General features: G+C 39.2%; 2 protein-coding genes across 4 annotated transcripts in view; one reads left to right on the forward strand and one right to left on the reverse strand.

The window, feature by feature from the left end:
* PHKA2 (phosphorylase kinase regulatory subunit alpha 2) overlaps positions 1 to 4805 on the forward strand; it is a 105111-nt gene extending 100306 nt beyond the window's left edge. For all 3 annotated transcript variants that reach the window (XM_070750744.1, XM_070750745.1, XM_070750746.1), the window contains one exon: positions 1062 to 4805. In XM_070750744.1, coding sequence (XP_070606845.1) covers positions 1062 to 1235 — 174 coding nt within the window. In that variant the 3' untranslated portion in view covers positions 1236 to 4805. The remainder of the gene's footprint in view (positions 1 to 1061) is intronic.
* Positions 4806 to 7376: 2571 nt separating this feature from the next.
* The window catches only part of PPEF1 (protein phosphatase with EF-hand domain 1), a 61025-nt gene continuing 51992 nt past the window's right edge, over positions 7377 to 16409 (reverse strand). The window contains exons 14-16 of the mRNA XM_070750764.1: positions 12429 to 12592; positions 9138 to 9222; positions 7377 to 7573 (exon numbers count right to left, since the gene is read on the reverse strand). Of these exons, the coding sequence (XP_070606865.1) occupies positions 7377 to 7573; positions 9138 to 9222; positions 12429 to 12592 (446 nt within the window). The remainder of the gene's footprint in view (positions 7574 to 9137; positions 9223 to 12428; positions 12593 to 16409) is intronic.

The following is a 16409-nucleotide window of genomic DNA, read 5'->3' on the forward strand; positions in this document are numbered from 1 at the left end:
TCACTTGGCTACCATGCCACTCTCTGCTCTGCACTAGATTATCAGTTTAATTTAAAAATAAATTAAAAACCACTGCTTTAAATACCGGATACTGGAATTGGCACTCCATCATGCAAACCCATGATCAACTAGTTGCAAAAAAAAATGCAAAGCAGGGGTGGCCACATAAGTCAAAAACCTTTTGCCTGCCTAGTGCTGAGCAGTGGGATAAATATAGTTAAGGAAGGAGGCCAGCTATCTTGGGGAGTGCAGGTATATAGCCCCCTTGTTATTTATTCCTTGCTAATGCTTTCAAGAGATCTGGTCACTTGGGAGAGTGTATACACTAGTGGCTGAATCACAGAGAATGGGTGGAAAGAATGTATTTTAATGATTGAAATGCTGAGAGACTTTTATAGGATTTAGGACTCTTTCCTCCCTAAAAGAGGCTGAAATTTGGGTATGTCTTATACTTCAAATGTAGCTTTTTGAAGCTTTTTTTCCAGCCCTAACTAGGTGCTAACGATTTTCCTGGCTTGCTGCATTTTAAAAAAATTCCTACTCCCTTCAAAGCAGTTTTTCCTGCCCTAAGTCTTTGCAGGCTTGCTTTCATTCCTACTCCCTCTGAAAAAGGCTTTTTCAGCCCTAACCAGGGGATAAAATAATGTGTTGAAGCTGAATAGACTAAGGACGCTAGCCTGGTAGGTATATTCCCCCCCTATTTTCCTCCCCCAAAACTAAGGTGCATCTTATACTCAGAAAAATATCATTCTCTCTTGCTATTTTGAAATGCATGACTCACCTTTTGCCTTGCAATGGCTTCCAGCACTTGAGCAAACTCATATTGACTTTGATTGACACCACTCTCAATTGACAACATATTATAGAATTGGAGGGAAAATATGACTGACTCTCATATAATAAATCTACATGTATACAGATCTCAGCAGCTCATTCATGACTGAGGAGCAGCCCCTGATGAATTCCTATTCTGAAAAATAATGCTCTGGGTTATTTGACCATTCTTTAAGTGAGGATTGTTTTGTGTTTATATACTTCTTTCTCTTTACTTTTCTCTCCAGAAATCCCTTGGAGCAGCTGATGGCTTTTTGGAACAAGATGCAGCCACAGGTATCTGCTACTTTTTCTATGACAGTGCTCCAAGTGGTGCCTATGGAACCATGACTTATCTAACAAAAGCAGTAGCTAGTTATCTCCATGAATTTCTTCCAAGCACAGGCTGCCTGATGCAGTAAACTGTCCAAAATGCAAGCATCCGTTGTTAGAGGATTTTTCCTATAATCATAATTTTTTGAAGCCTCAGTGGCTAGGACTTCTGGAAGAAGAGTCCCGCTACATCTGGAGACTGCTGGGAAAGGCTGCCCTGTAGCTCCTCATGCTACCTCAACATTACCTGCATCATTTTACCATGAACATAAGATCTCAGCCTGGGAGCAAGATCAACGGCACACTTCTGTGCAGATCTCCTGCAGAGCATTGTCTGGATCATCTTGGACCTGCAATTAATCATTGTCTTATTGATGCAGGGGGGAAAGAAGCTAAGTTTAATTTTAAAAGGAGAGAAGTAGCTTTCTATCATGCACATGTGCACACACAGGGACACATACAAATCTGCTTCAGGTGTTGAATTTTGTATTGTCAGTTAAATTTAAGCATATCAATGTTAATTTATAATTTTTAATTTTTAACATTATAAATTATAATGTTAAAATTATATATAACATTATTATTGTCATAATAAAATGAGTCCTATTCTGCATTTATGAAGAGGGGGATCACTATTAAAACTAGCATGAATCTAAGCTGAAATTAATGCAGTGCTTCTCAATTATTTTCTGTTACACCCCTCCCCACAGGAAGAAGTAAACATTTTGCGCCCTCCCCCCCCCGATCTAGGCCCCAATGGAATTTTAGTGTTAATATTTATTATTTTACTTATTATAAGCTGCAAGCAAACTATTGGCTGGGGAAGGCTGCTCTATCCACTTACCTGGGAATAAATCACACTGAACTCAGTGGAGCCTGTTTTTCGTTAGGCAGGCATAGGCTATTGTGGTCACTGGCCTGGCCCATAAGCGCCGCCTCTGCCAGGCACTCACAGCAAATGTTGTGGAAGGAGGCGTTAAGCTGCCATTTGAAGATTTCGCTTAGCTGCAGAGGATGCTCCTTTTTGTCCAGCAGCAGGTTCACCATGCTGTTCATAGCTATTGTGGCGCCTGCCGAGAACAGTAAGAACCCACGCAGCCATCCTGCCCCACCTGGCCACCTTCTCTTCTGGGCTCGGAGCAGCGTGCAACTGGGAAAACAATCCCCATCTGGGGGAATTGACCAAGAGGGGCCATGCATGATCCCCGGGGTCACACGTGCCCCCCCCCCCAGCATCGCTCCGTACCTACTATTTGAGAAGCACTGAATTAATGGAAAATATTTCATGGAAAGGAGTAGTATAAAGACGGAAATGGGTATTTAGAGGTTTGGGAGTACTAAAGCAGGGAAATCTAAAAAACAATGCAGTAAAAAAGAAAGCATTTCTAGCCAGCAAACCAATAGATAGAACCTCTGCTCCCATCTGAATCACTGGCTGAACAGCTAATGTATGTTTTACCGGCAGACCATGAGTTCTAGTCAGTGAAGGGATACTACCACACTGTGGGCGTGGCTTATGCAAGATGCCCTGCATTTTCTTTCAACATCTTTCAGTGCAAATTGGGTGCTCTGGGGTGGAGCTCTATTTTTGCTACTCCACTGCATTCCCCCCACTTCCGTCCAGGCAGTAGGCCACCCCTGGTTCTAGTCCTTCCTTAGGAACGAACCCAACTGAGTGACCTTGGGCTGTTCCACTCACACTCAGCCCTAGAAAAGAGACAAAAAATTGAAAACATAGCTCTTCAATCACTACTTGTCCTCTAGTGATTGAAGAGCTATGTTTTCAATTTTTTGTATGGAGAGAGATCTTAAAGATGGTTTAAATTGTTCCTCAGGTAGGTTCCATGTATCTATAGGAAGATTTTAGAATAAGCATCAGAAAAGTCCTTGCCACTTGATGTAAAATTGTTGCAAGCCTTTTATACAGAAAATAAAATCCAGCAACTAAATTACTGCTATATATAATGTTTATTTAACTATTAAGTGTTGCCAAATACGTTTGCCTGTTCCTGCTCTCCAAAACAATATTTGAATCATTTTTTTCAGGATCTTTGTACATTTCCCTCCATTGTGGGAATTTTAAATTTTCGTATATAATAATAGCGAAGAAAAATGTCCAATGAACTAAGTCATAGTACAGCTGTTGAATATACCAATTCATTGTTAGTAATAAGAAATTACTTGTAAGGCTACCACTATTAGCTAAAATACTAGGAACATGTTAAAATAACTGCACTGTTAGTTGTGTATTTTTAAATAGTGTCTCATGTTAATAAAGTTATACTTTAAAGCAAGTTGGTATAAGCAACATTTAGAGTGCTATTCATAATTCAGAATGAAATGTTTTGCTATTTTTATTTATGTTGAAGTTGTAAACAAAACTGAAGCCAACTGAATGGAACTCACTGGCGTTGTTTTTCATTCAATTGTTCAATCAGAATATAGCTGGAAGGGACCTTGGAGGTCTTCTAGTCCTACACCCTGTTATACCATTTCAGATAAGCATTTGGCCAGTCTTTTCTTAAAGACATCCAGTGATGACGCACCTACAACTTCTGAAGCCAAATTAGTCCACTGATAAATTGCCCTCACTGTTAGCAAGTTTCTCCTTATTCTCTCCTTGATTAGTTTCTTATCTTGCCTTCTGGTGCTTTAGAAAATAAGTTGACCCCCTCTTCTTTGTGGCAGCCCCTCAAATACCGGAATACTGTTATCATATCAACCTTAGTCTTTCTTTCTCTAGGCTGGCCATACCCAATTCTTGTAATCGTTCTCCATGTTTTTTTTTCTCCAGCCTCTAAATTATCTCAACTGCTTAGTTGCTTCTCTCTGCACTTTTTCCAAAGTCTCAACAGTAGGAAAGAATATGCATATGAAATAACTACAATTAAAAATGTCTATGCATATTTCAGCTTCAGGATCGACCTATATGCAACAAAATTAATTATTTTAAAAGGAGTTGGAGAAATGCCAAAATAAAATAAAGGATTGCATTCTACATAAATTAGCTTTTTTATTAGCTCTTTGACTATCTTCAGAGCTGAAAATGAAGAGTAATTATTCATGTTTCAAGGACAGAAATATCATTCCTACATTCTGTTGTATATACTCCTGGTCAGTTGGAAAATGTTGAAGAGTTTGCAGATTCTGATTTAGATAGTGTTTATGAATTAGTGGCAGGTCTTGGGTTACAGGTGTTAGAACAGGTGGGAGGCCAGCCACAGGACATTGCTATGAGCCCAGACTCCAGTGAAGAAGAGACAGATAATACATGGTTAAATCCGCATTTCAGGAGGGTACAGAGACGCAGGGAACAAGTGTTAGGGAAGAGATATTAAGGGGAGGAACGGGTTAATCACTGAAGTGCTTTATTTGTCACGTCCGGGTGCCAGTGGGGAAGAAGGCCAGAGTTCTCAATGTTGTAAATTTATCATGGACGTGTGCCGGTAAGCTAGTTTATTATCTGCTATTTAACAGCTGTTTTTTATTGCTTTGAACTATGCTGCCTAGACATAAATCTTAAGATAAGGGAGGAGGTCTGGAGGAATGCTTTTGTGTGCTCTAATCGTTAAAATATGAGAAGAAAGAATTTGACTGCCTGTAATGCATTTTGAATACAGAGGAGAGGAGAAATAAAGATGGAGTTGTTGTTTATAAAACTCTGCATTCAGTAAGTGTTATTTCCAATTTAACCAAAGTTCTAACCAGAATCCAGAACACATTCTTTGTAACTATAGTATTCAACAGCATTTCCCCACTGAAGATCTAACAATGACCCTCCACCCACATGCCTTCAGAATTTAGTCTCTTCCCTTCCTCTTCTCTCTTCTCCCTTCTCCTCTTCTTTATAGCAGGATCCAACTTCTCTATGGCACTTTCCTCCATTCATTCATTTATTTAGACAGTTTTTGAAAGTTACTTCTTTCGGGAAGAATTATAACAGTTCAAGAGCAAAATATATTTTACTTGTGGTGCATGAGAACCACAACATAAAAGCAGCCAAGGAAAAACAAGGTTTAAGGGAAATATTTCCAGGAAGCCAAATTGAACAATGCATTGATTCTATTGCTGAGTACAAAGTGCCAAGATAATTGGGGTTTGTAGATCTCTCTTTAGTGAATTCATCTCAGTATCTTGCAGGGGCTGGAGAAACTCTTCAGTGAGGAACTGATGCCATGTTTACATCGGGGGGTTTTTACTCAGAAAAAAAGTCATACTATAAGCTGTATCATATTTTTCAGACTAAAAGTGGGTAGGGGGAAATGTAGAAAAAGGAAAAAATTATATAATTAGAATATAATATAATAGAATTTTATTGGCCAAGTGTGATTGGACATACAAGGAATTTGTCTTGAAATATGCTCTCAGTGTACATAAAGGAAAATATAGGTTTGTCAAGAACTGAAAGGTACGACACTTAATTATAGTCTGAGTACAAAGAAGCAATCAAATTTTATTAGGAATCAGTCAATATGAATTGTAAGGGTGCAAGCAACAAAGTTACAATCATACAGCCATTTGTGGGAAGCGATGGGTGATGGGAATGATGAGAAGATTAATAGTGGTGCAGACTTAGTAAATAGCTTGACAGTGTTGAAGGAATTATTTGTTTAACAGAGTGATGGTATTACAATTGAAATATGAAATTTATTGTATAAACATGATCATTTGATAGATTTAAAAGTTTATTAACCAAAATTATACAGAATCATCTATAATCTTCCATCACTTTTTGCCTGAGGGCTTCCTATTGTTGATGGCACTATAGATATGTTTAGAGGCCTATACTTGGATACAGCTAATATTATATTTGTAATTTCTGACATGCCAAACTAGTAAACAGCTATAGTAAAAAAAACCTGCTTATACTTGTAGAATTACTAATTTTTCATGCCTCTTGTCCTCAATATTCTATAATTAGTGATATTTTTTGGAATATAAGATGCACCTTTTTACCCCCAAAAAAGAGGTTGAAAACTTGGGTGCGTCTTATATACCAAATGTAGCCCCACCCAGCTACCCCCCACTCTTCAGCGTCTGCCTCCCAGCAATTTACCTCCTTACAACAAACAGTGCAGTGCCTGATTATCACAAGTAACTGATATCGGCCTCCCAACCAGCAGCTGATTGAAGCTGCAGGCAGGCCCATGTTCTAAAAGAAAAATGAAACTAAAGCTGCAAGGAGGCAAATTGCTGGCAGGGAGAGGCAGAGGAATTTAATTTTCTTGTGCTAATCAGATTGCTGAAACTGGATGTAAGTCAATAACTATAAATGTCTATAGAATATTCAAATTATTAGACTTATTTTTCAAAGACTGATTTATTATTGTTCTAGACAAAATGAAGAAACTTTTTAAAATAAATGCTTGATCTGAAGAGGTCCAGTGGCATTGTGTCTTTTTTTAAATAGCAGAGGATAATGTATACTTCCAGAAAGCCACATCAATTTTAACAGCATCTGTACAAGTATAATCTGAAATGTAGCAGTGTCCTGTTTAACATTAAGATAAGGCAGCAGAGTTAAACTTAGTCGTGTTTGGAGTAGATCTATTTAAATAATTGGGAGGAGTTAGTGTGACTACATTTAATATTAATATACTGCCATAATGTACACTTCTCCAATTCTTTGCCATTTCTATAGGTCAGGCACACAACAAACAGTGTATGACATCTGTGCTGTTTGCTGGGAGACAGATTTAGATTCCCCCATCCCTTGTTTTCCTCTCCTAAAACTAACGTGCATCTTATATTCTGAAAAATACAGTAAAATAGGTTCTGGCTATTCTATAACATATAGTTGTTTCTCAATTTCACATGTCATAAGAACACACAAGGAATGAGTATGAAGATGATACAATGATAAAAGTATGAAGATGATACGTCAGTTTATGACTCATCAGAGAAGTATACAGGTAAGATGTTCATGATTCTTGTCTCTTGCTAAGCATATCTCAACAGTATGAGTAATGCTTGTGCTAAGAATTATGGAAGATGAAAATTAATATATCTTGAAGATGCTAACTTAGGAAAAACAATAAATATCTGCAATTTATATAAGAAAAATGTGTTTATGGAGAGTTTTAAAAGAATAAAATTAAAATATGACATTATTTAAATCACTTAAATTATTCCTTAAGTCATCTCAACCATCCTATATTTTTTTTCTCATTAACAAATTTGTCATGTTTTATAAAACATAAATATATAAAGAAGAAGGGCTTTCTCTTTCTTCAAGAAATCTGATAATTGTAACTAAATTTATGTACCATATGGAAAGCCTCCAGAAATTCATTGAAGTCAATACTACCATCTTTATTAAAATCCATGTTGCGAGCTAAACTGTCAATGGATTCATCACTCACATCATTCTTCACATGTGCATTAAAGAGTTTCCATGTTTGGCGGAATTCATCAGCAGAAATAAGGCCTAAACAAAGGGAAAACTGGTGTTACAAAAAGCATTGCAAATTTTCATACAGGATCTATATACTGTATGTTAGTTCTACATGAGAATGCAATTAGAATTGAGTCTGAAGAAAACAATGTAGAACTTGAAACTACATATAAGCAACATTGGACACGTCAAGGTGATTCAAATGTATTTGACACCCTAATGCTAATTTGTAACACACAGACAGCAGTGTTCTCTCTAATCTTTTTTGGGGGTGGGCGGAAAAGTATAGTGTCTGAGCAGCAGTCCCTTTGGGACTGGGCGGCACAGAAATAATAATAAAATTTCCCTCTCGGCTTCTGGGCAGGTTTGGAAAACTCTGAGTTGTTGATGATTTTTAAGTGAGCGATTGCTCACTGCTCAGCTTAGAGGGAACTATGACAGACAGTACTTAAAACCAAAGACTATGTCTCCGTAACAACAGCCTGCCAATCGAACAATTCAAAATCAGATCATAACTCAGAAGTAGCCGAATAAACAACACCCATACTCATTTGCATCACATAAAAAAGTATTTAATGGCTAGTGTTCTGACAGACATGCACAATTTAAAGTGCACAGATGATGTCTCCTCAAATGGTGATGAAATGTTTGCAATCAAATTATAAAGCTCAAAGCTCAAGCCAACAACCCAAAACCAAATGTACATGTACAGATTAGGTGAAACATGGCTCAAAAACAGTAACTATGAGAGGGACCTTGGAGTCCTAGTGGACAATCACTTAAATAAGAATCAGTAATGTGGAACAACAGCTAAAAAAACCTAATACAATCCTTGGTTGTATAAACTGAGGCATAGAATCAAAATCATGTGAAGTATTAGTACCGCTTTATGAAGCTTTGGTAAGACCACACCTGCAATACTGCATCAAGTTTTGATCACCACATTACAAAAAAAATGATGAAACTTTGGAAAAAGTGCAAAGAAGAGAAACTAAGACGATTAAAGGTCTTGAGACTAAAACATATGAAGAATAGTTGCAGGATTTGGGTTCGGCTAGACTAGAGAAAAGAAAGAGACATAATAGCAATAGCACTTAGATTTATATACCACTTTACAGTGCTTTATAGCTCTCCCTAAGCAGTTTACAGACTTAGCATATTGTCCCCAACAATTTGAGTCCTCATTTGATACACCTTGGAAGGATGGAAGGCTGAGTCGACCTTGAGCCTGGTGGTGTTTGAACTGCCAAATTGCAGGCAACTGGGAGTCAGCAGAAGTAGCTGCCGTGCTGCACTCTCACCACTGCACCACTGAGGCTCATAGCAGTATGAGACTGATAACAGTATTCCAGTATTTGAGGGGCTGCCACAAAGAGGAGGGGACCAATTTATTTTCCAAAGCATTAGAGGGCAGGACAAGAAACAGTTGATGGAAACTAAACAAGGAGAAGGAGAAACTTCCTAACAGTGAGGACAAGAGACTGAAATGATATACTTGAGTAGGAGGCTGAAGACCTTCAAGGTCCCTTCCAGCTCTATTCTGATTATGATTCTGATCCTATGGCATTATTTTTGGGAAGCTAAAGTTTTAACATACCAGAATGGTCTTGGTCAATCATATTAAAGATAATCTCCAAGTCAGCTTTGTATCTACACAGAGTTTCAACCAAATATGGTTGAACCTAAAATATGATAAAGAGAGAGTGAGAGAATGAGACAGATTAGAAATTATACAATACCCAGTCCATGACTGAAATCACAATACAGATAGTCCTCAAGTTACGAATGTAATGCAGCCTGCCCACTGCATTAATAACCTAAGGATTCATGGGAGTGAATTTCGTACTACAGTATGAATGCAATCACTCTTCCTTTTGCTCATGCATTCGATAATCGAATATGACGCTTGTTAAGTGCACAGGAGGTATTTCAGGGTGGGGAAGGTCTATGGGAGCCTACTGATGGAACAAGCCATGTGCCTAAGACCACTCAAGGCACTCCCAACCCACTAAAATACCTCATGCTCCCCAAATTTCTTTGCCCACCCAACTTGCTGCAGTGGGTCACCTACCTTGTGAAAATCTAGCAAGCAGTCTCCTCTCCAGTTTTGTGTGCCCCTTGCTGGCCGAAATGAAGCTTCTGAGGGCTGTCGAGAGGCCTCCTCCAGCACCGGTGTTGGGCTGCCCCCAGTATGTCTGAGATTGCCGATCCATTAGCAGAAATGGTGATGCATGTGCATCTGTGCATCCCTGCCATGATGCCGCACACCCTGTGCAAGAATTTCCTTCCGCACATGCACAGAAGCAAAGAAATCGTGAGAATCTCATGCGTGCGAACATCCTCGTGCGAGATCTTGGCAATTTTCATCGATTTCTTTGCTCCCACACATGCGAAGAAGCAAATTCTTGCACGGGAGTGCGTGTGCCTGCCACCGCCCACATGTGCGCCTGCACTGGCCTCCGGGACTGATCCGGTAGGGAAAGGTAAATGCAGCCCTTCACTATCCAGCACCTTGCTGGCCAGATGCGCCCCTCAGAAGCTCCATTTTGGTCAGCAAGGTGCTGGGTGAGGCCTTAGATGGCCAAATGGGGGTTCTTAGAGGTAGATGTGCCCCTCAGAAGTTCCATTTCGGTCCCTCAGAAGTTCCATTTCCGTTTCCACATCAGGCCTCTGGATGGTGAAACAAGGCTTCTGAGGGGTGAATTGCCTCTCAGAAGCTCCATTTCAGTCTGCAGGCCAGGCAAGGCCCCTGGCCAGGCGGTGAGGTCTCTGGATGACTGACCAGAGCTTCTGAGGGGCAGAAGCTCTGTGACAGCTGGGTGAGGCCTCTGAATGGCCAAACAGGGCTTCTGAGAGGCACATCCACCCCTCAGAAACTCCATTTCAGCCAGCAAGATTTCAGGCAAGGCATTTGGATGGCCGAATGGGGCTTCTGAGGGTGGATGTATCCCTCAGAAGCTACATTTTATTTATTTGTTTGTTTGTTTGTTTATTGGATTTATTTATTGGATTTATTTATTAGATTTAGATTAGATTTGTATGCCACCCCTCTCCGCAGACTCAGGGCGGATTTATTTATTTGATTTATATACCACCCCTCTTTGAGGACTTTGGCCAACAAGGTTTCAGACAAGGTTTTTAGAAGGCCAAATGGGGCTTCTGGGGGCAGATGTGTCCCTCAGAAGCTCTATTTTGACCTGTGGGCTAGATGAGGCCTCTGGACAGTGGAACAGGGCTTCTGATGAGCAGATGTTGAATGGGGCATCCCTTTCGGTGCTGGATGAGGTCTCTGGACAGCTGAAAGAGCTTTTGATTGGCGGACCTGCCTTTCAGAAGCTCTATTTTGATTAGAAACATGAAAGAAAAATATCAAAGAGCCTCTGCAGTTGTTTATAAGGGTGAACAACTGCCATGGTGCTGCAAGATTCGAAGTTTCAGGCCTTGTTCAGAAACATGAGTGGGTGCTGATCATGTAACTGCAAACATTCACTAAGGGAATGCTCATAACCCAAGGATTACCTGTACTGCAAACTATTTTACATCTTGAAAAAATATATCTTAAAATACAATTTGTTCCATAGAAATCCAACATCCAGAATCCAAATTCTAAAGGATTTTAATTTAAAATTTAATTGAAAGGAAGATATGCATTATACTAAGAAAACTTCCAAATTTAACTTTTAATGTACTATCTCCTCCAAACGTTTATCTAATGGTTACTTTGCTGTTTTTTTATCCTACATATTTAAAAAGAAAATTCTCTTAAGAAAGAGTCTAATGTATACACTAAGAAGCATATCTTCCTATGTATACAATAAGAAGCACATTGCACAATTGTATCAACATGTTTCTAAATAAAATTAATAGTACAGTGTATTATACAAACCACATTAACAATGCTGTTAATTCAGCCATTTCCTAAATTAAGGCGTACAACCCAGAAAATAAATTCACAAACAGAAACAGCTGGAAAGGTATAAAAAGGCCATATATTGGTCAAAAATGTTCATAGCATAAAATGGTTAAAGGTAAGAAGAACATTATCAGAAACTGGACAGCAGTCCATAGCTAATGACCTTTTCAGGACGGAATCCAAGAACTCATTAAAAGTCTTTTGAAGGGTCTATTAATCACTTTAACTCACAGCATCTTGGCAGAAGTCCCGGATGGGCAGATTGTAAATATTTAAAGCTGTCTTGAAGCAAACATGCTCTCTAAAACACCAGGTGCTCACCTTGTTTGAATGTTGTCACTCGCACTGATTCCTCCTGAGACCTCATATAGCCAGAAGGCCTGACCAAGTGTTCTATAGAGCTATTCACAACTAAACCTCTTTCTCTTCAAATAATCCTGCCTGCTCATAGTTCTGCACACCCTTGTGTCTATAAGTGGCTCTTCGTCATCTCCTGAGTCACTCAATAACACCTCCGGAAGTGCCACAGTCTCTGGTTGGCTTTCAGCCTCTAACTCCACATCTTCTCCACTCTGAGACTCGGGTGCCAGGTACACTGGCCTAGGATACCAAAATACACCCATCTCTTGATCCTCGAAATCTGTGATCAGCTGAGCAGAACAGGGACAGGCCACAATACAAAACAAGACCAGTTTTTATCAGTATGAGAAGCATATATGTTTCTGTTTCCTTTTTAAAATTGCATATGCATAAATATATAGGATATGATCACAGTAATTATATTTAATATATATAGAGAGAGATATTAAAATAAATATAATTAAATTTAAATGAAATAATAACATTTTTTTCTTCTGTCTCTGCATGTGATTTTGTCCTGCCCTGTCTCTCTTTGGAATGTCCAGCCTATTATTCAAAATAAAGGTCAGACCGTCTGAAAAAAAAGTTGATCATCCTTTTCCCAAATCACCTCACCTCTTTGATTGGTAGTATGATTTCTAAACTGTCAAAGCATGAAAGATATTCCACACTTCCATCTGGAGCCAGGCAAACTAGTCGAGAACGGAGAGTTCTCCAGGGTAGGTCAAGATGCAGAACTGATTCCATGGCAGAAGCCCATTGGCTAACAGAAATCCTTCCTGTTAAAAAATAAAAGGTATTCTATGTTTCAATGGAAGCCCCCTATAAGAGAATGTGATGTGTATTTATCAAGTCACAATCCACTCCAATTTCAATTAAAACACTTGCATGAGGTATTGTGGCATTGAGATTTCAATAAATTAAATTACAGTGTTTCTTTTTAATTAAAAAAACCCTGGCCAAGCATAGTGGCTAGCTTCTAAATGTGGTCTAATTCCTGGAATTCCTCAGCCAGACATGTTCGCTGGGGAATTCTGGGAGTTGAAGTCCATATATATCAAACTGGCTAAGGTCGAGAATCACTGTTCTAAAGACTGGTCCACCAGATCTTCCCTCCGCGTGCGCGCACACACACACACAAATTCCACCAGCTTCACTAGATCTTACGAAGTACACTATGTAGCAGCGGTCCCCAAACTACGGCCCATGGGCCGCATGCGGCCCGCTGAGGCCATTTATCCAGCCCACGGGTGAGTGACAGGAGCACAGGTACATACTTTTCTTTTAATTAAATTATCTCTTTAATGTTCCTTCAAAAAGTACACCAATTATATTTCTAACTTATTAATCATTATGCCAAAGTGCTTTCTTCTTTCTTTATATATTTTTCTATAAACCAAGAAAACCTTGTATAGCCAATCAGATGTTAACAAAAGAAAATTAAAAACAAAACATAAACATATATGAATTTCAGATTTCTTTCCCCCCCCCCTCTAAATAGTATGTTCCCATTTTGTTTTATACTTTAAAATAAGGTATGTGCAGTGTGCGTAGGGATTTGTTCATAGGTTTTTTTAATAGTCCGGCCCTCCAACAGTTCGAGGGACAATGAACTGGCCCCTTGTGTAAAAAGCTTGGGGACCCCTGCTATGTAGAATAGGGAATAGAGGAGCTTGACCAACTTACAGATTGCAGGTATCCTATTCGCACCACATCTCATCACATCATTGAAACTTTACGAGGAACCAGTTACATTTCAGCACTTTTTAATTTGCTTTTGCTTTTTTTTGCTTTTTAACATGAAACATCAGAAATTTCTCAAATGGATGAAAAGTGCAAATTTCAGCTTATGTGTATCCATGTAGTTGTGTGTGTGTGGGGGGGGAGAGGATTTAAAGGGGAAAATAGAAAATTAAAGTCTGTCAAAGACAAGGTTATTTCCACCCTAAGAGTCTTTTTGACATGCTGATGAGACTAATCAATCAATAAACTATCTTTCCTTAAAAGTCTTGAAAAAAAGTGGCTGGTTTCTAACAGGGATAAGATTAAAGTTGGGAAGAAGAAGAAGAAAAATTAGACACTATGAGCTCACAATTACTCCTCTTAGAATCATAGCTTATCTTTATTGTCTCTCTGCTTTTCTCCATCCTCTATTGATCATATTCCCCAACAACTTCTAACTGGGAAACTTGGAGGCTATAGAAGAAGGAGAGGAAACAAACCTTGCCATAGGCAAAGCCTTAAACTTCTGCTTTTGAAATGGGAGCCTGGGAATAATAACAGAATCAATTGCATCCTATGTATTCTACATGTGAATAATTTGTAATTGATGATTCTATATATTAAATGTAACAATTGCAACCATGGCAGGAAAACAGCACTTAAAAATATGTAAACATGGATATATAATTTCATAATCTGAAGCATTGGAAAAAACAATATTATTTCATATATCATTGTCTTCTCTATTGCTTCGGACTGTGAAACCTGCAGAGAGCCCTGCTCCCTGCAAATATTGCTTTTTTTTGTTGATACCAATTGGTGTTCTATACATCTGTGAGTTCGTTAATAAGTTTATTAAGTTCATTAATATGTTCACATAATTGGGCTTTGCAAATAATCACCCATTTATTGGACAATCTATATTTATGACGGTATTTGCATGCATTCCTGATTATCCAATACTGACCCATGAGGATACTAATACAATGACAATTTTCATTTAAAACTAAAGACAAGCGCATTTTTTTATAAAAAAAAGCTTATCTGAAGGCAGTATGGCACCAAAATTGGAGCATAGAAGAACCTACTGTATTTTTGGAGTATAATACACACCTTTTTGCCCCCCAAAAGAGGGTGAAAATATGGGTGCTTCTTGTACACCAAATGTAGACCCACACACCCAGCCACCCCCACTCTTTGGCCTCTGCCTCCCAGCAATTTACCTCTTGCAGAAAACAGGGAAGAGCCTGTTAAGCCAAGCAACTCATTATCAGCTTCCCAACACTCAGCTATTTGAGGCTGCAGACAGGCCAGCCAGTGCTAAACTGAAACTGAAACTAGTTGCATGTAGGCAAATTGAGAGGGAGAGGAAGGTAGAATTTTATTTTCTTGTGCTAATCATTTGCTGAATCTGGATTCAAGGAGGTAGGTCAATAACTATAGAATGTTCAAATTAGGTTTATTTTTTAAGACTGCCTTATTATAGTTTTAGACAACTTAACAAAATGAAAAAAGCTTTTTATAATAAATGCTTGATCTGAAGAGGCCCAGTACTATTGTATCTTCTTTTAAATACAGTGGTATCTCTACTTAAGAACGCCTCTACTTAAGAACTTTTCTAGATAAGAACCGGGTGTTCAAGATTTTTTTTTGCCTCTTCTTAAGAACCATTTTCTACTTAAAAACACGAGCCTGGAAAAATTTCACAGGAAATTTGAGAGTGGCACGAAGGCCCAGCCAGTTTCCTGCCATTTCCCCTTTAATCCCGGCCATCTCGGGCTTTTCTGGGCTGCCAGAGGAGCCTTTTGATGGCACTTAAGGAGGCTTTGGCAGTCCAGAGCGAACGGAGCATTTTCCTTTCTCTGGGCGCTTGGAGAGGGAATAAACCACTTTGCTGTGATGACTCCATCGCACTGCCTCCCACACACCCGGTGTGAGGTTGCCTCCTGGAGCATCTGGGCATGGAAAGGCAAAAGGGGGCGCTTCACCCTGGCTGAATCAACCTGGCTTCAGCCAAACTGAGTAGTCACCACAGTGAAGGAAAGGTGCCAGCTACAAAGCGAGCGAGTGAGAGAAGAGGGGAGTCCTTCAGCATGGGAAGGAAGAGGAAGCAGGTAGCAGCAGCAGCAGCTGCAGACTTTCAGTCAAAGGAGCGGGAGGTTTCCCCCGCTTGCCCACCTAGGTTTCTCTCTCTGGCATAGTGTATGAGAGGCGCGTGCTCCTCCTCGCTGCCTCAGAGTCCCTCTTTTTTTTTTAAGCCTTAAAGTTTTGGATTTTGTTGATTCCCTTCACCTTACCTTCTTCCTTTGGCAGCGACTGTCCTCCTCTTCCTCCTCCTCTTCCTCCCACCCAAATTCTGAGCTTTTATTTCTTTCCTAATGGGTTTGCACGCATTATTTGCTTTTGCATTGATGTGAAAAATTGTTTCTACTTACAAACCTTTCTACTTGAGAACTGGTCACAGAACTAATTAAGTTCTTAAGTAGAGGTACCACTGTAATAGAGAATAATGTATACTTCCAGAAAGCCACATCAGTTTTAACAGCCCTGTAGTCTGAAATTTTACTGTGTCCTGTTTAGTACTAAGATAAAGCAGCTGAATTAAATCCTGACTTAGTCATGTTTGGAGTAGATCTATTTAAATAATTGGGAGGAGTTAGTGTGATTACATTTAAGAAAACTTTCTGGCATTAATATACTGCCATTGCTATTTCTATGGATCAGGCATACATGCACAGAAATATATAGCAAACATTGTATATCATCTGTGCTGTTTGCTGTTTGGCAAATTGCTGGGAGGCAGAGGCCTTTTTTTCTTGTTTTCATCCCACAAAACTAAGGTGCATCTTATACTCCGGTGCATCTTATACTCCG

This window comes from Erythrolamprus reginae, chromosome 4 (assembly GCF_031021105.1).
Source record: "Erythrolamprus reginae isolate rEryReg1 chromosome 4, rEryReg1.hap1, whole genome shotgun sequence".
In the NCBI taxonomy this organism is placed as follows: domain Eukaryota; kingdom Metazoa; phylum Chordata; class Lepidosauria; order Squamata; family Dipsadidae; genus Erythrolamprus; species Erythrolamprus reginae.